Source organism: Pelmatolapia mariae, linkage group LG6 (genome assembly GCF_036321145.2).
Source record: "Pelmatolapia mariae isolate MD_Pm_ZW linkage group LG6, Pm_UMD_F_2, whole genome shotgun sequence".
Lineage (NCBI taxonomy): Eukaryota > Metazoa > Chordata > Actinopteri > Cichliformes > Cichlidae > Pelmatolapia > Pelmatolapia mariae.
In genome coordinates, this window is record NC_086232.1 from 44,498,246 (window position 1) to 44,525,702 (window position 27,457).

Genomic DNA, 27,457 nt, shown 5'->3' on the forward strand with positions numbered 1-27,457 from the left:
TCTAACCTGCCATCTCTCTGTTTGTGTCAGTTCTCTGGTCAGAGGAACATCCACCTCAACAAGAACTTCTTCCTGCGGCACGCCTCTGCCGCTCGCTCCGAGACCTTCATCAACCTGCGTGAAGTGTGCAGCCGCTTCTGTCTGCCGCCTGGAGAGTACCTCATTGTCCCGTCCACCTTTGACGCAGAACTCTGCGTTCTTGTGCGGCTCAGAGTCTTCTCTGAAAAACAGGCGGACTTCCAGTAGGTTCTCTCAGGTGTTTTTGAAGCCGTGTCACATCATAGCACCTCTGTTGGTTGTCAGAGGAACTGCAGCTGCAGCACTGACCTTTAGTTTCTAGAAAAACACAGTGGGTTCAAAATTGAGTCTGTCATGGGAACGTAAAGGTTTCAGCTGACTGTGTTTGTTCCCACAGGGAGCTGGATGACCCCGTCGAGTCACGGGTAGAAAAGGTGAGCACGGCCGACCTGACCATTGCGTGCTTTTGAGCTCACATGTTGTTGATGGTATTGTTTCTGATGATGTTATGAACTGCTTGGACAGAAAGCTGCACTGAGCTGCTGATCTCGTCCTGTTAGTCAGACTTGCTGAGAGGAAGTTCCCTGCAGATAGCAGACTGTGTTTACACTCAGCGGACACTTTATTAGGTATTTAGACTTTATTAGATCTGTCACCATGGAGTGCAGTGAACTCATCGAGATCTGAGCTTTGTAACGCTGAGCGTTATCACTACCAGCAGTCTGAACTGCTGATACGGGGACGACGGATCCATGAGGTCATGCTGTTTATTCCACATTCTGACAGAATGTCACAGAAGAGACTCAGGTTCCTGTTCTTCATCACAGGAGTGACACGATGTGGTCTTCTGATGTGGTGTATTCAGAGACGCTCTTCTGCATAGTTTGGTAACGAGTGCTTCTTTGCCTTCCTGTTAGCTTGAAGCAGTATGCTCATCCAACAACCGTGCCATGGCTCTCAAATCAGCTTTCCTCTCCATTGAGTTGCTCTCGTCTGATTGGCTGGGCAGGAAGTTGAACAGGTGTACCAAAATAAAACCTCACAGACTGCTCCTTAATTCTAAATCATCTTGGGTTTTTACACTCAGAAAAGGATATGGCTAGAAAAACAGCATCCTGCAGGTGACGGGCTCTCCTTCAGCACACCTGGCCCTGTGAGAACCCAGGAGCAGCTCGTGCTCGCACTGACTGTGGTTTAGACGCCACGCTGAGTCCTCTGCTCTGCTCGTCCTCTTCTCACGCCGAGCACACATCTGCATTAAATATAACATCTGCATCTGACCCGACTCTCTGCCTGCTGCAGATCCTCATAGACGAGAACGACGTGGACGACCGCTTCAGAGGTCTGTTTGGACAGCTGGCAGGAGGGGTGAGCCGATCACAGAGCAACCCATTAAACTCTCTGCTGTCTGACGTCCCACTGACCCGTCTGTCTGTAGGACTGTGAGATCTCCGTGTTCGAGCTGCAGAAGATCCTGAACAGAGTGGTGACCAAACGTAAGACGCACACGGCACAGAAGCGCCCCGTTCTCGCCTGCAGGTCTCACGTGTTCACCTGTTTGTGTTGCAGGCTCTGACATCCAGACCAGCGGGTTCAGCATCGCAACGTGCCGCAACATGATCAACCTCCTGGACGTATCCTTCTATCAGCTTTAATGCTTCACTGTCGCACTTTATTTGAAAGTGTCAACCACTCGTGTTACACGCAGGTATTATTTCAGCGTCCAACGAAACCACGAAACCACACAAACGAGTGAACAGGAAGTGCAGAACACTCATTCCTGCAGCCCTGTGTCTGTAAAGCTTTTATTCTGAAAGCCTCCTCACCAGTCTGTCTGTGATCAGAGGACTCTTACTATGAAAAGTCTCTGAGGTCAGTTCCCTTCCTGAACTCTGCCGCAGAAAGATGGCACCGGGAAGCTGGGGCTGGTCGAGCCACGGGAAGCCGACGGGTAAAGAGATCGGTTGTTATCGGATTACGTCGTGGGAGAGGAATTGTTTAAGCCATGTTTCAGAAGTAACAAAGAGGCGACGGATGGCCTGGATATACCAAATATCCCAGAACACTCCAGCTCACATGTTAGTCTGCTCCAAGCATTTCCACAAAGGTCAGTGTTTTGTAGGAGTTAATACGTCATTTTTCATAACATAATTGGTGATATAGGTTACAAGCAAGTCTGGCGCTGAACAGAAATGGTCGCGCTATGCTCCTTTGTTTATTGTGCATAAATAGTGAATTGTCCTGACAGAATATTGCGTTTCGCTTCTGTTATTACCACGGTACATTGACAAAATCATATACTTTTATTCACAGGATAAAACAGTTTTTTGTATCACTAATTGCCCAGTACGATTACTATGGGGCGCCGTTTGTAAACTGAAACATGCCGAAATTAACGGCAACATTTTTCCACATTTAGCTCTAAATCTTACAAAACATGTTTTTTCGAGTCATTTTTTACAACATTTAGTAAAATTTTAAATGTTAAATCTAAATGCTAAATGTTAAATCTAAATGTTAAATCTAAATATTATATCTAAATTTAAATGTTAAATCTAAATATTATATATAAATCTAAATATTATATATAAATCTAAATATTATATATAAATCTAAATGTTAAATGTTAAATCTAAATGTTAAATGTTAAATCTAAATGTTACGGGAAACTAAATATTTAGCTAATATGCAAATTTATTGTACGGGTCAACGGAAATACCAAAATAAAAGCTTCAAGAAAACCTCCCGCGCTAAAGTGTGCCGGTCGTGTTCAGGTTGTGTGTCTGCGCTCCTCTCACGGTCACTTTTCACTGCCATGAGCTGCTTCACCAATTCCCTACCAGCATGTCCAGCGATTTAGCTGAAAACATTGGAAGAGCCGTTTTGTCGGCCATCCAACGATTCAGCGGTAGTGCACCCTCAACCTCACAAACGCCGCTGCACTTGGTAAGTTCATTGTATTTTGGAAGTTCATTGCATTTTGGACGGGTTGATAGCAGTGTTAGCAAAACTAGCAAAGCTAAATTACTTAGCTAGTCCTCAATTATTTCATTTGGTAGGCAGCAGACAGAGATCGAACATCATACAACTCTATTTATTTATTTGGTAGGTAACAGTCGTTCTTGATGTAAATGTTTCCTTAGGAATCCAGCAATGCACCTGGACCAAGTAGACCTGCCGTCTCCACTGGGATACCGTACCGCTCGGTAGGCCTTCTTACACATATCATTTAGCTGACTGGTTTTTGTTTTTTCTTTAGTGTAATATGTCACCTTAAATTAAATCCTGTCAAAGTAATGATTCTGATTCTACATACATTTCATCTTCTTAGGGGTCCATCATTAGCAGTGTCACATCACCACCAACAACATTCACAAGTTTTACGTCATATTTTATTACTGTTTTTGCTGTGAAGTGTCTTTTGATTGCTCACTTTAATATTTTAAAAATATTGATAAAATATTACTTTCTAGCTAATCTGTCACAGTATAATTGCCTCAAATTACCCATCTTTTGTTATAGAATTGTGCTAATTGAGATTATCTGTGCCGTGTTCTAGGATGGTTACCAAGGAAGGCTTCAGATTTCCAAAGAGGAATTGGAAAATGTTCTTTCCCTGAAAACATCGTTTACTGAAGCTGCATCTATTCTTTCCATCTCCAGGCCCACTCTGTATAAGTTACTGCAAGACTATAATATCTCAGTGTCAAAATTCAATGTAATCAGTGACCATGAGTTAGATCAGATAGTGTCCCAGATAAAAACTGAACATCCAAATGTTGGAGAAGTGATGCTGATGGGTCATCTGCGTTCCAAAAACATAGTGGTTCAAAGATGGCGTGTAAGAGAGTCACTGCGGAGGGTGGACTCGGCTGGTGTTCTATCCAGGAGAAGAACTGCAGTTGCTCGGCGAGTATATTCTGTGCCTCATCCAAATTTCATATGGCACATAGATGGAAATCACAAGCTGATTCGTTGGAAGTTTGTTGTTCATGGTACAATAGATGGATACAGCAGGATGTTGATGTTTCTTCATTGCTCCAGCAATAATTGAGCTGAGACTGTGAAAGCTCTCTTTACTGCAGCTATTGGACAATTTGGCAGACCCCTGCATATCAGGACTGATCATGGAGGAGAGAATGCTCAGATTTGGGAGGACATGCGAGCAAGCAGGGGTGAAAGCTCTGTCTTAATGGGAAGTTCTGTGCACAACCAGAGGATTGAGCGTTTCAACCGAGACTTAATAACTGTAGCCGCATTTATGCATCTATATTTTATGAATTGGAATCACTTGGTATCCTAGACTTAGAAAATGCAACAGACCTATTTTGCCTTCATTATGTGTTTCTACCACGAATCAACCGCACTTTGAAGGAATTCAAAGCTGGATATAACAATCACTCTATTTCCACTGAAGGTAATAGAACTCCCATCCAGCTTTTTGCCTGTGGAACTCATGTGTTTCATCGTCACAACCCAGAACTTTCTACAGCAGAGGTCTCCATACCCTCCTTGTCAAACTCTCAAAGTAGGTTTGTCCCATTAAATGACAGCGATTTACAAGAGCTATATACAAGCATTCACCCTTTTGAAGAAGACAACAATAATGGTAAAACATTGTTTCAACGAACACAGCAGTATATTTATAACAAACTTGTAAATGTGTGACCTCAACCACAGGATACCAGTGATGTTCTAAAGAGTGATGACACTTAGTATTAAATGCTGTACAGCAAATGTGTTCCAGAAGCCCCCTCCCCTCTAGCAGTGATACCTCCTGCCACATAAGGACTCAAAGTTAATGACTGATAGTGACTCATAGGCTATTCAGAAGGCTACAACTACATTTGGTTTATGGGTAAAAACAGTTATTCAGATTGCAGTAAAGCCATCAAATTCACACTGTAACAGTGTAATACAGTATAACAGTGAAAATTATCAACATGGAACAGTGTCTTTAAATCAATTCACAAGATTATCTACAGTATTGTGCTAATCATTGTAAAGTTGCAATAGTCTTAATAAATGTTGCTGTTAGATGTCTGTAAGTAATCCTGGCCTGTTCTACAAAGCATGTTTAGTATACTCTGTGCATAAACTGTTTTGAAATGTCCTTGTTTAAAAAAAGAAAAAGCTTAATAAAATTATTAATTGTATTACACCAGTGACTTTATTGATTTGTTGTTGAAAATACAGAGTTAGCATTTTTATAAATCTATTGAAGCTTTGAAAATAAAATTTCAACATTAAATGCAGTCAGAATTTATTTCAACTATCTTATATGAAGCAAAGTTACTTGGAACTACAATTAATGAACAGGATTAGAGTTAACAAACCCACCATTTTAATTCCACTTTTTTGGAACATGTTTAGATGGTGCTGAATAAAGCTCCATTCATGAGTGCTACTAAGAAGCAGTAATGAAAAGCATCATCATCAGCCATTGTTGTTTCATTCACAAAAAGCTGAAGCTCATTTGCACATGTGTGTGCAATCGGGAGATGTTTGCTTTCATCGTGAACGAATGTTATTTTAGGAGCTGATTGAAAACCTATGGCTGGAACTTTGCTGCTCCCGGTGGCAAAAGCCAAGATGTGACCAGGCCTCAAAGCCTTCACAAATGCCTCTTCATCCTTGGTAAGAGTTCTTTCTCCAAGTGCGTCTCTCAGCTCTTTATCTAAAAACAAAGAAAAACCCCCGTTAACCTGGGGACTCTAAACTAGTTAAAGCTTGAGCTAACAACTAAATGATAACTAATGTATTTATAAAAATACAGAGGTTCTGTCTTTGCTTTGCTTGTCAGTTGTAAGCTTTCATACATCTTTATTCCTGTTTTGTGTGTGCATGTGACATAAAAAGACAAATTAAGTTTTACTTTAGTGTCCTGAATTGTTTCATGGCCAGACTACATTATATGTGAATTTCAGCTTACTTTCGACACACTGGAGAAATTCCCGAAATTTGACCACCATCAGCTCCTCTCTAACTCTTCTGTTGCTCCCAAGGACAGAATAGCTTGGCCTGAGAACCCCAGCAATTAAACTGGCTGTCAGATCTTTGTCCTCCCCTGATAGGTCAAGCAGAACACGCAAACTGGGGTTCTCTCTCAGCAGTGATAAAATCTAGACAGAAAAGTTTAAATAATGGTTAAATTCCAGTTTTAAATACAAAAAGTAGCTCACTCTAAATGTTTATTATAAAACAATGACCAATTGATACAGAAAAAATATAAATCTCACTCCATAGTAGGACAAGCCATCAGTTAGCTGATCGAAACAGCTTTGCTGTTGCAGGACTGCAAGGTATAGAGCTGCATTTTTCACAGACAGATCTTTATTGGCCATGGTGACTGAGTGGAAGACCTTCAACTTGATATCGCCATGAGTCGCAGCAGCTGACTGCTTTCTCCAAATCATGTTGAGTTGTTGCATTTACAACCTAAATATTTAAGAAAAACACTTTAAATGTTTGGTTTTTTTACCAGTGTACACAAATACTGCAGATGGTTCATTTTAATTGGACTCGAAACGTTTTTGTTTTGGTTTATTTGGCTGTATTTCACCAATAAAATTTTTTTTTAACAAAAAGGAAACAAATTAAAAATATAATACATGGATGCCTCTAATAACCAAAAGTGTATTTATTATACATTATAAAAGAAGACCAGAAGACTTGTGAATATAGGAAATATTACAATATTCTTGTTATAATATTGCAATTCACCTTTTTCAGATTCTCTCTTAACTCAGGGTCACCTATATCATCCGGTGTTAGGTGTACTTGAAGAATGTCTCCTGACACAATGTAGTCTACTACATCTGGAGAGAGAAAGGCTGGTGCTTCTCCACCTTGCACTATTATCGTGGACAACATCCTGCCAATGGTTCGATATACTCCATTTTGCAAGTGTAGGATGTTAAATTTCAGTGTGCATCCATTTGGTGTAGCTGAAAAATAACACACAAAAAAGTATATTCTGTGCAGACGCCAACTGATATCTTGAGATTGACAGACAAAAATGTATTACTTTTTTTTTTGTACTGTTTCAGACACACAGAAGATAACGTAACAGATGTATTATCTGTAGTCATTTATTAACTTGTTAATGTTCTGTCAAACAATGTTCAGATCAGGTGGTTGTTGCGTTTGTAACATTATAAAAACGAGTGTCGTCAACAAGCCTTTAGGCCTTGAGTAAGTAAGTTAGTTTGTCTATGAAATCATATTACCTTCAAACGCACCACTGTCCTGAAAGATGGCCTTCACCAGTAAACGGAAAAACTCCCGCCTTGGCCCCCCAAGGTCAGCAGCATCTTCCTCTGTATCATGTTCATCGCTTGCAAATGTGACATAAAGCATCTCACAGCTTTCTGCAAACTTGGGTCTCTTGAACTGACGCAAAGCAGTCGACCACACATTGGCTCGACTGATATGGAGTTGTCTTGTTCCTGGTGTAATGACTTTCTCACTATGAGCTCTAAGAAGACCTTCAATTTCTTCTTTGCTGAGCTTCTTAAAAGACCTATATAAAAAAGGGACAATGACAGATCTTGGGGAAAAATGGAAATTTGCTGTACATTTGACTCAAGTGCACAGAGTTACAGATAATTATGTTGTGATAGTCCATATTAAATTAGTCAGAAATGAGCAATTACCTTTGTAATTGTGTAACTTCAAAAAAATGATGCAAGTAAAGATGCAAATAAGATATTCAATAATCAGAGGTTACTTTCAAATCTTACCTTGAAATATGAACTTCACTTTATCAGACTCTTCTAGGAGGCTACGCTGAATTGCCTCTTCAAGAGCTTCATCTTCCTCCAGAAAAATAGGGCTAAGTAGACAAGAGATATTAGAAATCATAAAACATGTCAGCCTTGAAGAATTTATCACACTACATCAATAAAAAATTTTTTAAATGTAAATCCTAAAGTTGCAGTCATTCAGCAAAAAACAAACAAACAAACAAACATGCAAATTGGAAACCTGCATCGAAACAATATCCTAAACAACTTCTAGAATGAAGGATTTCTTTAACCCCTAGACAACAGCTTACACAAATTCTGCCACATTATATGGAAACATCTGCCTGTCCCTCATTTTCACTCTCCTGAATGCAGCCCTCTGTTTCCTGATGCTTGGCCTCACTTTCACCTGGTGCTGTAGGCAACGCATGATGCACTGAACAAAGGAAAGAAGGTCAGCATGACTTGCTTCATAATGTTAACAGAGCCTTTATATATCCTTATATTAGTTCAAGTGAAAGTTGGGCACATATTCCTCCTTGGCTGTAATCACCTGTGATAATCCGTAAACATTAAAATCGGACAAATTAATGATGCTCTCATCAAACAAACCCCCCAGGAATTATTACTCACTGCAGTAACAAAATCTAACTGGTCATTGAGCTTAGAACCTCACTAGGTTTTCATTCACGTCACATACCTCGTCTTCTCCGGCAGACGGGACTTTCAAAGTCACTATCAGACAGCTCTTCTGGTTCCTCCTGAGGGAAAAGAAAGCATGTTCTACATAAAATCAAATACAGCTGCACCAAATTACTGGTAACACAGAGGCACATGGCTGCACTAAAAACTGTTTACACCTGCTAAAAGTGCAATATTAATTAATACAATTAATAAAATTATGTTAAGGGAACAGACTCACTTTTTAGACAATAAATATTTCTGCACTACAATATAAAATGTTTACCTGTGCAGGTTTTTGTATCCCTGCCATTATATAGAGGCAGGTGGTGGAACAAATTGAGCCAACTTCTTGGCCACCCCAAAGAAAACTGCTAGAAACATTTGGTTTCATTAGTCGTTTACATCCTCTAATTGTACTCAAATACTCAAAAGGGAATGTCTGGCCAGTTGACAGTGCAAATGTTCTTCTGAAGATTGCTGCTATTTCTTCTCTAAGTTGTGCTTCAGACCAGTCAGATGTAAAGGAGATCTTCCCAATAAGGCCATCTTGTGCTAGTTTTGCTCTTGAATCTCCTCTCGGTATGAGAAACGTTGATGCTGAAGACAAGGGCAAGCACACAACATCTTTTGTATAGTGTTTGCAGGTCTTGTTTTTTCTCACAAAATGTGAGCGCGTAGCATGAGCTTGAGGAACTGATGGAAGAGGAACCTGAAATGAATTCAAACACAGATACAGATAGACACCTATGCATTACAATAGACTCAGACCATCTTACTATTGTCTACCCATTACACAGAAAACTGAACCTTTTGTATCTTGTAGATTAGCATTTGGTGATTGTTGGTCAAGTTGGTGATTCAGTCCCCAGGTGCTCTAATCTACAGCTCCCAATGGGTTTATCTGAGTATGACTGTGTGCGAATGTTGGACAGAAAAAGTGCTTGTATTAATCTGTGCCTGTGAATGGGTAAATGAGATCTGTTGTATAAAGTGCTTTGAGCACTCAATTAGAGTAGAAAAGGCCTGCAGTTAGGTCAATGTGTATTTGGACCCTAACAAGTTTTATTTTGTTGCCCGTTTACTGAAACATTTTCCAATCATAATTATATCATGAACATGATGTGCAGACTCAGCTTTAATTTAGGGTATCCATATTAAAATGATGATGTCATTACCAATTAAGCAGATAAAAGGCCTGGAATTGATTTGAGACGTAGTGTTTGCATTTTGAAAATTTTACTGTGAACAGACAACATGCGGTCAAAGAGAACATAACAGAAAAAAGAAAATTAAGAAATTAATATAGCCACTACAGTGACCATCAAAACAATGAAAAATATTGACGTAAAATTTATTTTGCGACAACACAGAACAAATGATAGCGTATAATATGAAACGATAGATGTTTTTATATCGTCATATTGAACGGCCCTAATACAGAGGGTTCACTCCAAGGTGCAAGCCACTCATAAGCCTCAAGAATAGAAAGGCTAGAATGGACTTAACAAAAAACAAAACAAATAAAAACATGTAGTAAAAGCCAGCAACATTTTGGAAAAACATTCTTTGGACAGATAAAACCAAGATCAACCTCTACCAGAATGATGGCAAGAAAAAAGTATGGAGAAGGTATGGAACGACTCGTGATCCAAAGCATACCACATCATCTGTAAAACATGGCAGAGGCAGTGTGATGGTTTGGGCATGCATGGCTGCCAGTGGCACTGGTAGTGTTTACTGAATATGTGACACAGGACTGAAGCAGCTGAATGTGTTCAGAGACATACTTGTCTGCTTAAGTCCAGCTAAAAGTAGTCACATTGATTGGGTAGCATTTAATAAGAAAGATGGAAGATGACCCAAAACATACAGTCCAAGCACCCCATGACTTTATTAAAGTAAAGAAATAGAATATTCTTGAATGGCCAAGTCAGTCACTGGATTTTAACCCAATTGAGCATACATTTCACTTGTTGAAGACTAAATTTAGGACAGAAAGGCCCACAAACAAACAGCAACTGAAAGCCAATGCAGTAAAGGCCTGGCAGAGCCTTAGTAAGGAGGAATGCCAGCATCTGGTGGTGTCCATGACTTCAAGACTTCAAGGTGTCATTGCCAACAAAGGGTTTTGAACAAAGTAATAGAAATGATCATTTTATTTTCAGTTATTTAATTTGTCTAATTACTTTAGAGCCTCTGAAATGATAGGATTGTGTTTACAAATTACTTTTTTCCCCTCACATTTTTATGCAACCATTTCGTCCAGCCCATTGAATTAAAACTTAAAGTCTGCACTTCAACTGCATTGGAGTCGTTTCATTTTTAATTCATTCTGGTAATGTACAGAAGCAACATTAGAAAATGTGTCTGTGTCAAAAATATTTATGAACCTGACTGTATATCAAAACCAGCCAGCTAAATGATATGTGTAAGAAGGCCTACCGAGCGGTACGGTATCCCAGTGGAGACGGCAGGTCTACTTGGTCCAGGTGCATTGCTGGATTCCTAAGGAAACATTTACATCAAGAACGACTGTTACCTACCAAATAAATAAATAGAGTTGTATGATGTTCGATCTCTGTCTGCTGCCTACCAAATGAAATAATTGAGGACTAGCTAAGTAATTTAGCTTTGCTAGTTTTGCTAACACTGCTATCAACCCGTCCAAAATGCAATGAACTTCCAAAATACAATGAACTTACCAAGTGCAGCGGCGTTTGTGAGGTTGAGGGTGCACTACCGCTGAATCGTTGGATGGCCGACAAAACGGCTCTTCCAATGTTTTCAGCTAAATCGCTGGACATGCTGGTAGGGAATTGGTGAAGCAGCTCATGGCAGTGAAAAGTGACCGTGAGAGGAGCGCAGACACACAACCTGAACACGACCGGCACACTTTAGCGCGGGAGGTTTTCTTGAAGCTTTTATTTTGGTATTTCCGTTGACCCGTACAATAAATTTGCATATTAGCTAAATATTTAGTTTCCCGTAACATTTAGATTTAACATTTAACATTTAACATTTAGATTTATATATAATATTTAGATTTAACATTTAGATTTAACATTTAACATTTAGATTTATATATAATATTTAGATTTAACATTTAACATTTAAATTTAGATATAATATTTAGATTTAACATTTAACATTTAAATTTAGATATAATATTTAGATTTAACATTTAAATTTAGATATAATATTTAGATTTAACATTTAGATTTAACATTTAACATTTAGATTTATATATAATATTTAGATTTAACATTTAACATTTAAATTTAGATATAATATTTAGATTTAACATTTAAATTTAGATATAATATTTAGATTTAACATTTAGATTTATATATAATATTTAGATTTAACATTTAAATTTATATATAATATTTAGATTTAACATTTAGCATTTAGATTTAACATTTAAAATTTTACTAAATGTTGTAAAAAATGACTCGAAAAAACATGTTTTGTAAGATTTAGAGCTAAATGTGGAAAAATGTTGCCATTAATTTCGGCATGTTTCAGTTTACAAACGGCGCCCCATAGATTACAACATACAATATTATTGTCACTGCTACATTTCTGTAATGCGTACCAGAAATTATTTCCACTACTAATTAATTACCGTTGAGCTCAAAGGTTATATTAATAAACGGTTAATGAATGTGTATTTATGAAGACGATTTGTGAGACTGGTAAACTGACCTTTGTTTGTACGATGGTCTTTCGTTCTACACGGTGCATTTCAAGGTCCTGTACCCATCCATCGGTAAACTGTACCTGGGCTTGTTGCAGTGACCTGAAGTTACTAAACTTCATGAGTGTATGCACTCACTCCAAGAACCGTATAATTATAAATCTGAGCGTGGTGAAAGTTGGGCAGCACGCTGACGTCTTTTGTCCACTCTGTGTGCTCGTAAGGGTCTGACCCTTTCACTCCTTTGATTTTTTCCTCGTATCTTTTCTTTGCCTTTTCGTTGAGTCTGTCTTTGTACGGTCCGGCATTATTCTCCTTCGTTTTGTACATTCCTTTTTTGGGGAGCAAAGAAAAACCAAGAAGGTATTGGAACCGGAGAATGAACGTTTTGCGGTGCTGCAAATGCTTGCATTTGATGCGGTACTTGGATTGTTTTGCCACCAGTTACCGGCATGCAATGCGCAAAAGTCACGTGGTCTGTCAATCTCTATAGTTAATCCACCAGTGTGCACAAACACTTTAATCTAAATTAAGTTTTTAATTTAAATAGATAATTACTGCTGTTATCATGGACCCAAATGTACTTTTTTACTTAAAAAATAATAAAGCATATTATTGTCTGTGAAGGTTCTCAGTCATCCAGGTCATCGTAGTCTAAGGAGCTCGGAAAGAAAAGCGTCTGGACTTCTTTAAGTTGCTTGAAGACGTTTCACCTCTCAGCAGAGAAGCTTCAGTTCGAAGAGTCAAATGGTGGAGAGTCCCAGATTTAAACCCTGTGGGATGATAATAATAATAATAATAATAATAATAATAATAATAATAATAATAATAAAGCTTATTATTATTAAGATAAATTATTAGTTCATTCCTGAACAGAAGCAAATTTTGGTGATTTGATGTTATGATTTATTAATTAGTGACAGCTCAGAGATGCCCACACTGTAAAAAAAATCTGTTTATTTGCTTCATAAATGAAATTCTTAGTTTGTTAACTTGTTTTTGAAAGGCCCTTTAAATCTGTTCAGGACTGTATATGATCATGTTGCCTGGCAACCGCATTAAAATCCCAGGTGAAACCAGAGCGCGTTACTGTCAGATCTCTGGAAGGTGGCGTGACCGCTCGCTGGAGCAGCCCTCTTTGTTCTACAGTCTTTGTGCAGATGATCGCACAGCTGGCCTGGTGAGGAACAGCTGGAGTGTTGGAGCGGGCTCTCCTCCACAGTCCTCGTTTATAAAGTGCTTTAGGAACAGAGCGGCGCTCAGTGGGGTAATTAGCCTGTAGCGCTTCGCGGCCCGTTTGACTCGAGCTAAACGAGTAAAAGAATGTTTGTGGCAGCTGCTCGAAGCTTTATTGATCTGCTGTGATATTGATAGCATCGATTAGTTTGGTCCTAGCGCTCCTTCATCCTCCATCCGCTGTGCTGCCTTTACCCTCAGCTACACAACTGCTTTGTGCCCAATCACAAACGAGGCTGAGTTTGCTGCAATCAAACTCCGCCTCTTTCATGTGATCTCGCTCGTAGCTAGAGTAATGAATCCCAGACGTGTGCCTGATCATGTGATCGCACACCTGCTGCTTCAGTGACGCCGGACAGCGAACCCATCCTGGAGCCAGAGGTCGTTCCGCCGGGCGTTGGCGTGCTGATCTGACGCCGCTGTGATGTTTCTGTTGTCAGAAAGTCTACCGGGACAGGGATGTGGACAATTCAGGGACCATGAGCTCCACGGAGATGAGGTCGGCGGTGGAAGACGCAGGTGAGCTTCGTCAGGCCTGTTCGCTTGCTCGAGTGCTTACCTGTATGTGCTCACCTGTGTGACCTCTGTGTGCTGCAGGTTTCTCCCTGAACAATCCGCTCCATCAGGTCCTGGTGGCTCGCTACAGCGAACCCAATCTCACCATCGACTTTGACAACTTCGTGGGCTGCTTGGTGCGTCTGGAGGCCATGTTCGGTGAGTCGTCGCAGCCCTGAGTCACAGATGTTTCCATCTTCATCCTCCTCTTCATCCTGTCCATTTCCTCTCTGCAGACGCTTTCAGCGCTCTGGAGAAAGACGGGTCGGGAACCATCGAGCTCAACCTGATGGAGGTACCATCTTCATTATTAACCACACAGCAATCCTCACTCAGCGCTGACGACGCTGAAGCAGGCTCCACCTACTAGTGACTCTGAGCAATTGAGAGTTGACCTTTTCATGACCCCTGAAGGGTTCCTCACCTGTAAGGAGGCGGAGCTCTGAGTGTAATGAAATGACAAAACAGTGAACACAGTTTTTATTAATATTCAAACCCAAAACAAAGAAACAGCATCTCTGCAGGACACCTTTAAAGCTGCTGAGACTCTTATTTAGAAAGTCTACATGTTCACTTCCTGTTCACAGCAGGAAGTCCAGGTGAATGTGAAGCTGCTGGTTTCTCGTTTATAATCAGTCTATGCGTTGGACGGGTCGTAGCTTTATTCAGGAAATGAAACTTTATTCTGAAAAACAAAGTTTGGTTCCTAAGCTGAGCTGTCACCCCCCTGGCAGGCTTTTATTTTGAAAGCCCAGACTTGGTGAGGGATCACCTTTGAAAAGATTTAGGTGTGTTTGGTCACATGATTTAACACCTGTGTTTGTGTCTTTGCAGTGGCTCAACGTGTCACTGCTCTGAGGTCCTCGAAACGCCAGGTGATGAACCTGCTGGGTGCTGGTTTCTGATTGGTTTATCCTCCCTGTGCTGTGATTAGCTGAGTGTTTCATGATGTAACCTTTCACAATAAAGAGAATAACGAGAGCATGTCTGTCTGTCCTCTTTGAAATCAAACTTCATGTGTTCAGAAAGTTCGCCTCAGCCTATCATCCAATGAGAAGAGGCTCTCTTTATGACATCATCACTGCATTCTCTGGGAGGCGAACTCCTTGGCCCACCTCAGAGCCTCGGTGATGTCGTTGCTGTTTCCTGTTCCCTTGGCAACCACCTCTGAGCCCCCGGCGCTCCCGTCGAGGTGGCAACACACGGCCACTGCCCAATCAGAAGCGACGAGGGACGGCGAGACCTGCAGAGGAAGGGGCGGTTAATTAGACGCTTCCTTTTCCTGATCAGACATTGTCCAATCAGCTCTGAGAATGTTCATCGTGTTTTAGTGATAGAAAGCTACCGTCAATAGAGCACTGTTACCACGGTAACTGACTGAGCATCAGGAAAGTCGAGTTTGATCTCAGAATTAACAAACTCAGAGTTTCACTTAGACCTTTGTTTGTAAATAAGAACGGCTTTTTTGATGTCACATTTAAGACAAACATCACAGTGGGTGGAGCCTGACTGCTTAATTGTGGTTACCTTGGGAACCTGACAGGCACACAAAACCTTGCCAGAATGCCTCTGGTGAGCGAGCAGCATCACATGACTGAGAGGAGCAGTGGAGCTCAGCTGGTTCACCGTCTTCATCAGAACCTGAAACATTAGAACCACATCAGAGCAGAACCTCAGTGATCCGACAGAACCAGGCTCAGGATGGCCCCGCCCCTCCCTGAGGCTCAGGATGGCCCCGCCCCTCCCTGAGGCTCAGGATGGCCCCGCCCCTCCCTGAGGCTCAGGATGGCCCCGCCCCTCCCTGAGCCTGGTTCTGCCGGAGGTTTCTTCCTGTTAAAAGGAAGTTTTTCCTTCCCACTGTCGCCAGTGGGGGTCATATGATTGTTGGGTTTTTTCTCTGTCTGTATTATTGTAGGGTCTACCTTACAGTATAAAGCGCTGTGAGGCGACTGTTGTTGGTGCTGCATAAATAAATTGAATTGAATTAAAAGTTCTTTGTTCCCACTGTCACCGAGTGGTAGGACGCTTCTCGAGGCAACTTCTGTGATTTTGTGCTGCATGAATCAAACTGAACAGGGATTAAAAGCAGGAATTTAAAGTGTGTGACGCTTCATTAGGAACGGTCTGACTCTACGTACTGACAGAGAGTTGGTCTCCACCAAGTCCACCAGCAGCTCCGTCCTTCCGTGTTTCTCCAGCAGGGCCTGAGCTTGCACTGCCGCCTGAGAAAAGCATGATGGGAAAAGAGTGTTAAAGCAGCCACACACTCAAACTGTCCCCCATCACACAGTCAGGTGGATCACACGTAAATCACCTGGGTTTAATGACATCATCAGCAGAATGTAATCAGCTCTGATTGGTTAGCCCTGCGTGCGTCTCAGGACGTGCTCACCTCTCTGGTCTCCAGTTTCCTGACGGCGGTGTTGCTCGTCCTCTGCAGAGCGCGGAGTCGACTCTGCAGCTCTCTGCGCTGCCACTGTGGGATGGGGGTGTTATCCACAGCCTGGGAGACACAGCACAGGGTCAAAGTGCACAGAGGCTCACACAGGAAGCTGGGACGCGTGCTGTTCCTGGGTCAGTCCACAGCCTCATACACAAACTCCTTGGGTTTCTATAGATAATATTTCCTCTGCTGATTATAACTCACCTGTTTAAACTCTATAACGTTTGGATTGTTAGGGGCGTGGCCTCTCTGATCATCATACTTACATCTGAGAGGACGCCAGCCTCCTTGGAAAAGCACTGGGCGGTGTCCAGGCAGGAGGGGGCGGAGCGTCCGAGTCTGGCTGACAGCGAGTCGACGTCCTGAGATAAAACGTGCCCCGCCTCCCGAGCCTGAGAGCACAGAGTGTTAAAAGAGCTACGCCACATTTTATTCCACCTAATCATTATGTCACGACTTCACTGACCCGTGCCGCTTCCTGTCCCGTCACGGCAACGATCCGACTGATTCCTTTCACCAGCTGCCTCTCAGAGACGATCACCAGGTCCTTGATGGCGCCGGTCTGCAGCAGGTGACTGAACACAGAGACGGCCGGCAGAGCACCAGGTGACGCGTTTACACCTGCTAGTTAAACTTAACCTCTCAAACAATGACAGGTCACGTGACATCTGATTATTCTGGCTAATGTAGCTGTAATATAACTGTACATAAACGATGGCATGCTGCTGTGACATCATCCCTGGTTTCTTATTTAAAGCATTTCACCTTTAAATTGAGGGACGTGTGTGTGTGTCTGTGTTTGTGTGTGCCTGTGCGTGTGTCTGTGTGTCTGTGCCTGTGCGTGTGCCTGTGCGTGTGTCTGTGTCTGTGCGTGTGTCTGTGCGTGTGTCTGTCTGTGCGTGTGTCTGTGTGTCTGTGCGTGTGTCTGTGCGTGTGTCTGTGTGTGTGTGTGTGTGTGTCTCTGTGTATGTGTGTCTGTCTGTCTCTGTGTATGTGTGTCTGTCTGTGTGTGTCTGTGTCTCTGTGTGTGTGTCTGTCTGTGTGTGTGTCTGTCTGTGTCTGTCTGTGTGTGTGTGTGTATGTGTGTATGTGTGTGTGTCTCTGTGTGTCTGTCTGTGTGTGTCTGTGTCTGTCTCTGTGTGTGTGTGTGTGTCTCTATGTGTGTGTGTGTGTCGCTGTGTATTTGTGTCTCTGTGTGTGTCTGTGTGTCTGTGTGTGTCTGTGCGTGTGTCTGTGTGTGTCTGTGCGTGTCTGTGCGTGTCTGTGTCTGTGCGTGTCTGTGTCTGTCTGTGTGTGTCTGTGTGTGTCTGTGCGTGTGTCTGTGCGTGTCTGTGTTTGTGTGTGTCTGTGCGTGTATCTGTGTGTGTCTGTGCCTGTGCGTGTGTCTGTGCGTGTGTCTGTGCCTGTGCGTGTGTCTGTGTCTGTGCGTGTGTCTGTGTGTGTCTGTGTCTGTGTGTCTGTGCGTGTCTGTGTGTGTCTGTGTGTGTCTGTGCGTGTCTGTGTTTGTGCGTGTCTGTGCGTGTGTCTGTGTCTGTGTGTCTGTGTCTGTGCGTGTGTCTGTGCCTGTGCGTGTCTGTGCGTGTCTGTGCGTGTCTGTGTCTGTGCGTGTCTGTGCGTGTCTGTGTGTGTGTGTGTCTGTGCGTGTGTCTGTGTCTGTGCGTGTGTGTGTGTCTGTGCGTGTCTGTGTGTCTGTGCGTGTCTGTGTGTGTCTCTGTGTGTGTGTGTCTGTGTGTGTGTCTGTCTGTGTGTGTCTGTCTGTCTGTGTGTCTGTGTGTGTGTCTGTGTTTGTGTGTGTCTGTGTGTGTCTGTGTGTGTCTGTGCGTGTCTGTGTTTGTGTGTGTCTGTGCGTGTCTGTGTTTGTGTGTGTCTGTGTGTGTCTGTGCCTGTGTGTCTGTGTCTGTGTGTCTGTGCCTGTGCGTGTGTCTGTGTGTCTGTGCGTGTGTCTGTGTGTGTGCGTGTGTGTCTGTGTGTGTGCGTGTGTGTCTGTGTGTGTGCGTGTCTGTGTCTGTGTTTGTGTGTGTCTGTGCGTGTGTCTGTGTGTGTCTGTGCGTGTGTCTGTGTCTGTGCGTGTGTCTGTGTGTCTGTGCGTGTGTCTGTGCGTGTCTGTGTGTGTCTGTGCGTGTGTCTGTGCGTGTCTGTGTGTGTGTCTGTGCGTGTGTCTGTGCGTGTGTCTGTGCGTGTGTCTGTGTGTGTCTGTGTCTGTGCGTGTGTCTGTGCGTGTCTGTGTGTGTCTGTGCGTGTGTCTGTGTCTGTGTGTATGTGTGTGTGTCTGTGCGTATGTGTGTGTGTCTGTGCGTGTCTGTGTCTGTGTGTATGTGTGTGTGTCTGTGCGTGTCTGTGTCTGTGTCTGTGCGTATGTGTGTGTGTCTGTCTGTCTGTGTGAGTCCAGGTGAGCACAGACTCACGTTCCACAGCAGAGCTCCACAGACGTCTGTCTGTCTGACCGTTCGTCCAGCAGCTCGGTGAGCGGCAGCTCCACTGACACGACTCGAACAGGATCAGGATACACCTGCAGAAACAGGTGATGGTGGCAGGTGAGACAGCAGGTGAGACAGCAAGTGACCCAAAATGCGAAGTCTGAGCTCACCTCGTCCACCGTCCTCAGGCCGCTGATGCCGCGAGCTCTCTGGAGGGGAAGCTCCTGACTGTGAATGATCTGATTGGCTGAGATGATTTCATTAACGCACCTTTCCACCTGCTGCAGCTGTGACACGCTCAGAGAGCCCTGAGGACAATGCACAGACGCATCAGAACCTGCGCGACCTGCACTACGCCGCCATTGTCGGGCTCACGGACGGCGGCCTGACCTTTACGCTGAAGTCGAAGCGAAGGCGATCGGCCGACACGTGCGAGCCTCGCTGCTGCACCGAAGCGCCCAGAACCTTCCTCAGGGCGAAGTTCAGGATGTGCGTGGCCGTGTGCTTAACCATGCAGGACAGCCTGTGCACCTGGAACCCCGACAGGAAACAGGAAGTCAGCAGAGGAAACAAGAAACACTCTTACAAGCTGAGAAGAAACTGAACACAACACAGCGCCGACGGTAAAGAGTGAGATCAGCACCGGTGGAGGTGACGGAGTCGCCACCAGACCCAAGGCAATTCTGGAGGAGGCGGTGCCTCGAGTCAGCGTCACAGGGAATCAATCTGTTTCACTCGTCCAGGATTTGAGGTTGATGGAGGAATTCGAGGATTCTCACCACTTTTGTTCATCGTGGTCACAGAATTAAACTGAAGGTTAGATGATCTCAGCCTGACTTTGGAGCTATCAGCGTTTGTCCAAAGCATCGGGTCCACATGTGAATAAATGTGCGTGTCTAATGTGCTCAAATATGTTTGTCTTCCTCCTAAAGTAAAAGACGTAAAGAGAGATCGACCCAACAATGAATTCCTCAGATTGAAATGAGCGCCTGATCAGCTGTTTTTATGCTGCGAGCTTTCTGGAACAACACATGGAGCTGGATACAGTGACATCACTGCGGCGATGTCACTGATATCAAACTGTGGACGCTGACACAGAGGTCACAGATGCTTTAAAGCCAACACGCGTACAAACAGGTGGCTCAACAAATTTAACGAAGCGAGCCCGAGATTCTCCGTTCAGATGACCGTAGCGTCTCCATCGCTGTTGAGTAGTCGAGGCTTTTTGCTGCAGGAACTTTTTGTGCATTGTTGTTTCACCTTCAGACCGAATTAACTGAGCTTCAGAGCGGCCTGAGAGCAATCGAAGCTGCAATCGAGGACTTTGATGCAACAGCTCCGACTTCATGCTGCTCGTGTTCGGTCCGTGTGTGGGAGCGCTGGTCTGAGCACACACTGTTACTCTGGCCCTTCGAGGCCAGCCGTTATGCTGACCCTCGGTGGGCCACCCTGCCTGAGGGGGACGGGGAACCCAGTTTTAGTGAACTGTCCCTTTAAGTCTCAACTGAACCCAGCTGTTTACCTGATCCAGGTGCAGCTGGAGCTGGTCGCCGGTTTTCAGGTTGTCGGCCGCGGTGACCCGATGGACCACGTAGCCCCCCGCCCGGACCACCGCCTCCACAGGAAAGAGCACGTCCTGAGAGACAGGAAAGAGGTGGAGTCATAGGGACACAAAATGTTTCTCACGATGCACTGAGGGAGGCGCCTGCTGACCTGTAGCTCGTCCAGGGTAAAGTATCCCTGGTCATGTGACTGCCCCCCCTGCTCGGCGTAGAAGCAGGTACGGTCCAGTATGACGCTGCAGCGCTGACCCTCGGAGACCTCCGACACCAAAGCCTGCCCGTCGTAGAGCGCGAGAACTGTCGCACGGCACGGCGGGAACACTGGGAGGAAGGACGTGGACATCATTAGCTGACCACCGAGGCTCAGGTGTGTTACCTGTGCAGGTGGAACATACCATATCGACCCTCGGCCAGGCGGTAGTCATATTTGAGACTGTCGTCGGTGTGAGGAATGCCAAGACGCTGCAGCTCCGTCAGACTGAGGACGTCCAGCGTCACCTGAGCACGGTCACCTGCCTGCAGCTCTAAAGCCACCTGAGACACACAGACAGGTGTGTGGATCAATGAAAACCTTTATCTTTTCAGAATAAAAGCAGCCTTCTCCATCCTTCACAGTAAAAGCCCTCACTGTTTCCAGATTAAGACGGGTGAATTAAGCCCCACCTTCTGGTTCTCGGCAATCAGGCGGTCCAGCTCCTGGCGGTCTACACGGACCCCCCTCTCCTCCAGGATCAGGTCCACCAGGTCCAGAGGGAAGCCCAGGTCCCGGTGGAGAGACCAAGCCACCGAGGCTGCCAGAAGGAAGGAAATGATTAGCCAGGTATGAACACCTGAGCCCAACAGGTGGGCTCGGCTCAGGCCATCGTCAACCTCAGACTGTTAATTAAAGGCTTCATTAACATCCTGATTAACTCAAGTGTATTCAGGTGGTCAGAGTCTGGACCTGGACTGACCGGGGAAGACTCCATGTTTGTAGTCCTTCCTACTAAGCGTGCGCTCGATCAGCCTGCTGCCCTGCCGCAGAGACGACAGGAAGCGAGCCTCGTTCTCGTTGATGATGTCCACAATCTGGAAGACAAACACCATCTGATGACAATTTCCTGTTATATCACGTGACCCAACTTTTATGACATGACTCTGAAAGTGAGGAGCGAAGAGGTCAGAGGTCATAATACAAACTCACCCGGTCTGTCTCCTGGTGCAGCTCTGGATAAACGTTACCCTGGCAACAGAAACCAGGTAATCAATAAAACAGCCTTCAGTTTACTGTGCAAATGCAAAATAATGTCAGTTCAGAGGCATTATGGGATGGCGTTTTACCAGCAGGTCGGCGACGGTGGGAACCAGGCTGGCGAGCGTTCCCTGGGGAGCACGAAGGACCTCGACACAGAACCGAACCGCCCGCCGTAAAATCCTCCTCAGCACCAACCTGACACCCACACACAGGTAAACATAAGATTCCTGCTTCTGGCGTCACGCTGACAGCTGATTGGTAGGTGACTCACTCGGCTCCTGACATGCCCGGGTAAACTCCGTCAGCGATGCACACTGACAATGTCCGGACGTGGTCAGCCACGACTCTGTAGGCCAGATCCACCTGACCAACATCCACCGCCCCCATCCTGCCCCTATACGGCTCCACCCCCGACCTCTGAGGACATGGCACACGAGTCACCATGACAACCTGTGCAGGACACATTGTAACCTGCGTGTGCGCTTGTGTGTGCCGGCATACCTGGTGGATGGCGTGCAGCAGCGGTGTGAACAGGTCCGTGTCATAGTTGGAGGTTTTGCCCTGCAGGACGCTCACCAGTCTCTCCAGACCCATCCCAGTATCCACGCTGACCTGGGGCAGCAGCCGCAGACTGTGGTCCACCTCCCTGAGACGGGATGGGACCAGGATTCAAGACAAAGGAAGTGCTCTACACGTGGACTAAAGTAACTACACGTGGACTAGAGTAACTACACGTGGACTAGAGTAACTACACGTGGACTAAAGTAACTACACGTGGACTAAAGTAACTACACGTGCACTAAAGTAACTACACGTGGACTAAAGTAACTACACGTGGACTAAAGTAACTACACGTGCACTAAAGTAACTACACGTGGACTAAAGTAACTAAACGTGGACTAAAGTAACTACACGTGCACTAAAGTAACTACACGTGGACTAAGGTAGTCTCTTTTTTTTATATACTTTCTCTTTATTGATTTTCATCTTATTTTACATGCAGAACTAAAGAGGGCAAGGGAAACTAACACATTCACATATGTTCACATATTCCAAAATACACATCGCCTTGTTTTACTTACACATATTACATATTACACATTACACAGGTACATGTTCCATTCAAACAAAGTCGCAGCTATTCCTCTGCATCACACAGGTATCAGTTTCTAGTCTTTTAACGTATAACTGTCCCATCTTTCCCAAAGTCTCTCTCCTTTCTCCCTCTGCAGCCGCAGTGAGAAGGTAATCAATTCCATATGATGGATTATGTTAATAATGTCTATGACCAGCACCAATATTCCTGGTTTCTAGTAGCGGCGTTTGATGGCTTACCACACTCCAATGGACCAAAAATAATGAAACAATTTTGACATAGGTTTGATCTTAAGGATCTAATAGTTTGTGTGTGTGCATGACATTGCAGCACAAACATGTATTTGCAAGATAGACCGGAATAAATAATGACGCATCAAACATTACATAGGCTGCAGTGAATTTCTGTGGATGCAGGCTATTGAGCTTTGAGGTTCCCAGTCAAACTTAGCTTTGAAGCACATGTTAAAAGCACTTTTACTCTGTATTTTTCATAAAAAGATACCATACCAAAAATATTAACTCTTAAAAAAAACAAAAAACCCCAATCACAGGACATTTTGCAGAGTTCAAACCTGCAGCTGCAGCGCAAACAACAACAAACACTGTTTGTAAACGTGTCCTGGAGTTTCTGCAGGTGCAGTCAGTGCTACTGCTGTAAGTAAGCCTAACAGCTTCCAGATCATTTATTCTGGCAATACGGCAATAAGGTCATCACTTCTTCAAGCACTGTCTATATGATCTGGTCAGAGAGCAAGGACAGCAAGCAGTCCTCTGCCCTTGAAGAAAATACATCTGCCCAAGATGAAGAAACCTCCTCTCCAGAAGATGAGGGGACAATCTCCAAAGAGGCTGACTGTATCACCACTGATGAAGAGTACTAGCCAGTGTCTGAATCCTCTTCTTTGGGGGGGAGGATTGGGGTTGGGGGGCATGGAGGTGTAGGCCGAGCAGCTAATGGAAAAGAACATAGGAGCATTTTCTGAGACCGAGGAGCCGGTGACTGAGTGGATCCCTCATGAAAGGAAAACCATGTGGGTCCCACCACTGAAGAGAGACTGCACCACAATCCAGTACCCACTGGTATCAAACCAGGGCTCACCCTGTATGCAGTTACCTGCATTAGCAGCCTGAGATCTACTTTTGACTTTTTTATAACAAAGGAGATCTTTTAGCTGCTGTGCACCCTTACAAACCTGCACGAGAGGCGAAGGTGTGAGGATTGGAGGATTATAGATGAAGTGGAGATGTGAGCCTAAACCAGAATAAAGCAATACATAGCATGTTGGATGACAACACTGGAAGTTCTCAGGAAGTAAAAAATGACATGGGGTTCAGACTCCAACTGACGGAGGAGCTCTGAGGACAACGTCTTTCCTTCGGTCACCTTGGCAGAGGAACTCCTCAGATGAAAACTGGCACAGGGGAAACAACCCAGAGCTTCCTCCCCAGCTCCTCCAGTTGCAACAGAGGAAGATTTTGTTGTCTGTCTTTGGCTTCACCAAAACTACCACAGCAATATCCCACATGCCAAAGCAACGGAGGAATATGCTTCTTTTGACAGCAACACACAGGGAACCAGCAGTCGGTGATGGGGAATAAAGGATGTGTGAAAGCAAGAAGCAATCCTGGACTACAATAGGCACAAATACAGCTTGGATAACTTAGAGGGTGTTGGCACCTCGAGTTGTTGAAGGAAAACTAACTGATGGCTGATGGCTCTTTTCTCCAATCTCCTGGATGTCTTGGGAAATGATGCCTTTGTCCCGCCGGAAACAACTTCACTGAAGTGGGGGAGTGCTCTACAACCTACAAATGAAGAGTGATCCTGGGAGAGCTGGGGCACATGCTGGTGACCTCAACAACTGCAAGACACCCTTGTCCCTGATTCTCAGCCACTTCTGCCATTGATCTCAAGATACAGTAGTCTGAACCAGAGTGTGACCCACACCCCACCAACAAAATGAGAAAGTGCAAAAGGTGCACCTCCAGGATTGGAACAGCAGCCCCTTGAACCAGGTGTAGAAAGTGTGCCTACAAAAACCACTCTACTGTGGTTAGCACATCGTGCTGCTAATGAGGATGCACACAGAAGCACACACACTGGAATATAAATTTTGATCATTTTTGTGGTTATTTGGTCATTAAATGGTCTTTCTGGTCACTAACACTCCATGTGTGATTTTCTTTTTGGCCATTCAGTAAGTAAGTAAAAATAAATCACTGTTACTGGTCCTGACCTGCAATGATGATAAAAAAAATATTAGGATTCATCATTCATGTGCTAAAAAATTGGAACTTTATTACTATTTTCCCCAAAAGCGTAGTAATAATACATAATCTGACTGGTATTCAAAGGGTATAATATCTGAATTTGAATTATATTTTGGTTTTCATGACTAGGAGCGGTGCTAATTTAAAAAAATCAAGTCAATGAAAGTAGAAAAATGTTTTAATATATATGAATTTTATAGCATTTTGTAAATGTAAACAGGGGGTGGCCATTTTTGGCCACGAACAAGCTGAGAGGGAGTTTTTTTATTTTTCTGTCACTGCACAAAAAAACAAAGATGCATAAAACTCATTGATACTTTTAATTATTGCTACGCATCTAACCTCCATCATGGTTAGAAAATAAATCAGTTTGCATGTATTTTTAGAAATAAAAAAATAGGGATTTCATGCTTTTATCCCTTTGTAAATCATTAAAATTATGTGATCTAACTGGTATTTAAAGGGTTAAAATTCTGAATTTGAATTAAATTTTGATTTTCATGAACAGCACTGATGCTAATCTAAAAAATCAAGTCAATGAAAGTGGATTTTTTTTAATATATATTAATTTTATAGCATTTTGTAAACATAAACAGGGGGTGGCCATTTTTGGCCACGAACAAGCTGAAAGTGTCGTGATTTTGAACAAACCCAGAGGGTTAAACGAGTCATTATTGAACAGACCTGCGTTAAGCCTCCATAAGGTGTTTTTGGGGCTAGCTTTAAACCCAGTCTTCATAGTTAATCCTGAATGATCAGATAAATCTCTCTGTCCTATTATACAATCCTTCACTCTGTGGAAATCTTTACTAAAAGTAAAAAAATAATCAGTCTTCGAGTGCATATCATGTCTCGCTGAATAAAATGTAAATTTGCGTTGATTTTTGTGTAAATATCTCCATATACCAATAAGCCCCAACTCAGATAGCATTGTTTATACTTGTTTCTCTAATTTAGTTCCCTATTCTCTTCCACTTCTCATGTTCTTCGTTTAATAGATGCATTTCTTGTAGAAACACAATATCAATTTGTTCCCTTTTTAACTTTGAAACTATCTTATGACTAAGGTAGTCTCATGTGGACTAAAGTGGTCTCAGGCAGATTCAAAGGTCTAGGCGAGTCATGTACCTGTTGTACTGCATGAAGACCAGGTTCCAGATCTCCACCACCTCTGGGCTGTCAGCGTTGACGAGCGCCGCCGCCTCTCGCCCGCCGACGTGGTCGTAGTGGATCTCGGTGCAGGGACCACAGGGCCCCGTGTCCCCCATCTCCCAAAAGTTGTCCTTGAGTCCGAATGGCAGCAGACGGTGGGTGGGGACCCTGAGGGGACAGCAAGGGTCAGCTGACCTGTAGCAGTGCGGCCCCAGCTGCAGACAGATGTGCACCTACCCAATCTCCAGCCAGATGTTCCGGGTATCCTCATCAGCTGGCAACCCCGCAGCTGCATCACCGCCAAAATAAGAGACATACAGCCTGTCAGCAGGTATCCCGTAATGCTCTGTGAGGAGGCTCCATGCCATCCAACACGCTTCCTCCTGAGTGCACACAGAGTGGAGTGAGCCTCTTTTAAACAGGAAGTAAACTCCCACCTTAAAGAAAACAGGAAGTGGACCCACCTTGAAATAGTCTCCAAATGACCAGTTTCCCAGCATCTCAAAGAAGGTGTGGTGGTAGCCGTCCCGGCCTACGTCATCCAGGTCGTTGTGTTTGCCGCCGGCTCGGACGCATTTCTGGCTGTTGACCACGCGGCGGTACGACGCCATCTCGCTGCGAGGGTCCGCTGTGCCCAGGAAGATGGGCTTGAACTGAGAGCGCCACACAAAGATGGAGAGAAGGCTCTGATTGGTTAAATCATAAGGTTTAAAAAAAAAGGTGCTTCTCACACACGCACACACACACACACACACACACACACACACACACACACACACAATAAAACATCACACACACAGAAGGACATATACGCAGACCCACTTCCTCCCCCTCCATCTGTGTTTACCTGCACAGGTGTGACAGCTGTTGTTAATCTGGACTAAAATATTCAATAAAACGAAACATCAATAAAGTCTAATCGATCAGCTTTCAGCCTCTGACAGGCTCTTATTTTGAAATCTCCCGGTACCCCCGGACCGGGTGGGTCTGTACTGACCTGGTTCATGCCGGCGTTGACGAACAGCAGGCTCGGGTCTCCTCTGGGCCGGACCGGGGAGGAAGGGACCGGCAGGTGTCCGTGTTTGTCCCGGAAAAACTCCACGAAGGCGCTCCGGACCCGGGCGGCGGGCAGCGGCGGCGGTGAGCCGCTGAAGGAGCGCTCTGAGGCGGCGGAGAGGAAGCCCGGCGTCCCGCTGACCGACCGGAGCCTTCGCAGGAGCAGCCTCATCTTCCGGATCACAGCGAGCCGAGGCGAACCGGTACCGCAAGGACTGCAAGCTGCCAAGAGACGCATGCGCACAGCCAGCCGTTTCTTCTTCTCGTGAAGGTGTAAAACCGTCAGAGC

General features: G+C 44.3%; 3 protein-coding genes and 1 long non-coding RNA gene across 6 annotated transcripts in view; 2 read left to right on the forward strand and 2 right to left on the reverse strand.

Annotated features, from left to right (window-relative positions):
• Nucleotides 1–14,875, forward strand: part of capn2l (calpain 2, (m/II) large subunit, like) — a 31,896-nt gene extending 17,021 nt beyond the window's left edge. The window contains exons 13-22 of the mRNA XM_063477362.1: nucleotides 31–242; nucleotides 416–452; nucleotides 1,321–1,386; nucleotides 1,457–1,514; nucleotides 1,588–1,652; nucleotides 1,920–1,969; nucleotides 13,808–13,899; nucleotides 13,978–14,094; nucleotides 14,172–14,230; nucleotides 14,770–14,875. Coding sequence (XP_063333432.1) covers nucleotides 31–242; nucleotides 416–452; nucleotides 1,321–1,386; nucleotides 1,457–1,514; nucleotides 1,588–1,652; nucleotides 1,920–1,969; nucleotides 13,808–13,899; nucleotides 13,978–14,094; nucleotides 14,172–14,230; nucleotides 14,770–14,793 — 780 coding nt within the window. The 3' untranslated portion in view covers nucleotides 14,794–14,875. The remainder of the gene's footprint in view (nucleotides 1–30; nucleotides 243–415; nucleotides 453–1,320; nucleotides 1,387–1,456; nucleotides 1,515–1,587; nucleotides 1,653–1,919; nucleotides 1,970–13,807; nucleotides 13,900–13,977; nucleotides 14,095–14,171; nucleotides 14,231–14,769) is intronic.
• On the forward strand, nucleotides 2,613–4,958 carry LOC134629649 (uncharacterized). The gene is made up of 3 exons (XR_010573689.1): nucleotides 2,613–2,964; nucleotides 3,162–3,224; nucleotides 3,578–4,958. It is a non-coding gene; the product is annotated as an uncharacterized LOC134629649 (long non-coding RNA).
• On the reverse strand, nucleotides 5,327–11,427 carry LOC134629651 (uncharacterized). 2 transcript variants are annotated; one of them, XM_065471169.1, is made up of 11 exons: nucleotides 11,150–11,427; nucleotides 10,890–10,952; nucleotides 8,731–9,156; nucleotides 8,464–8,524; nucleotides 8,075–8,199; nucleotides 7,761–7,852; nucleotides 7,248–7,540; nucleotides 6,742–6,965; nucleotides 6,258–6,456; nucleotides 5,951–6,140; nucleotides 5,327–5,695 (listed from the first exon to the last, which is right to left on the reverse strand). In XM_065471169.1, exons 1-5 carry the CDS (start codon nucleotides 11,249–11,251, stop codon nucleotides 8,090–8,092), a joined length of 762 nt encoding a protein of 253 aa, XP_065327241.1. In that variant the 5' UTR covers nucleotides 11,252–11,427; the 3' UTR covers nucleotides 5,327–5,695; nucleotides 5,951–6,140; nucleotides 6,258–6,456; nucleotides 6,742–6,965; nucleotides 7,248–7,540; nucleotides 7,761–7,852; nucleotides 8,075–8,089. The 2 variants fall into 2 exon arrangements, with proteins under 2 accessions (XP_065327241.1, XP_065327242.1); XM_065471170.1 differs by lacking the exon at nucleotides 8,075–8,199.
• Nucleotides 14,268–27,417, reverse strand: aars2 (alanyl-tRNA synthetase 2, mitochondrial (putative)). 2 transcript variants are annotated; one of them, XM_063477160.1, is made up of 22 exons: nucleotides 27,110–27,417; nucleotides 26,577–26,765; nucleotides 26,350–26,495; nucleotides 26,089–26,280; nucleotides 22,093–22,237; nucleotides 21,863–22,008; nucleotides 21,678–21,786; nucleotides 21,541–21,579; nucleotides 21,311–21,425; nucleotides 21,021–21,148; nucleotides 20,753–20,891; nucleotides 20,509–20,678; nucleotides 20,318–20,431; nucleotides 19,186–19,326; nucleotides 18,966–19,103; nucleotides 18,784–18,887; nucleotides 16,845–16,953; nucleotides 16,645–16,770; nucleotides 16,328–16,438; nucleotides 16,074–16,157; nucleotides 15,463–15,576; nucleotides 14,268–15,178 (listed from the first exon to the last, which is right to left on the reverse strand). In XM_063477160.1, the coding sequence occupies exons 1-22, from the start codon at nucleotides 27,404–27,406 to the stop codon at nucleotides 15,014–15,016; spliced, it is 3,021 nt and encodes a 1,006-aa protein (XP_063333230.1). In that variant the 5' UTR covers nucleotides 27,407–27,417; the 3' UTR covers nucleotides 14,268–15,013. The 2 variants fall into 2 exon arrangements, 1 of the variants encoding a protein (XP_063333230.1); XR_010094079.1 differs by lacking the exons at nucleotides 14,268–15,178; nucleotides 15,463–15,576 and having other exon boundaries at nucleotides 16,058–16,157; nucleotides 16,250–16,438.
• Nucleotides 27,418–27,457: the final 40 nt, after the last annotated feature.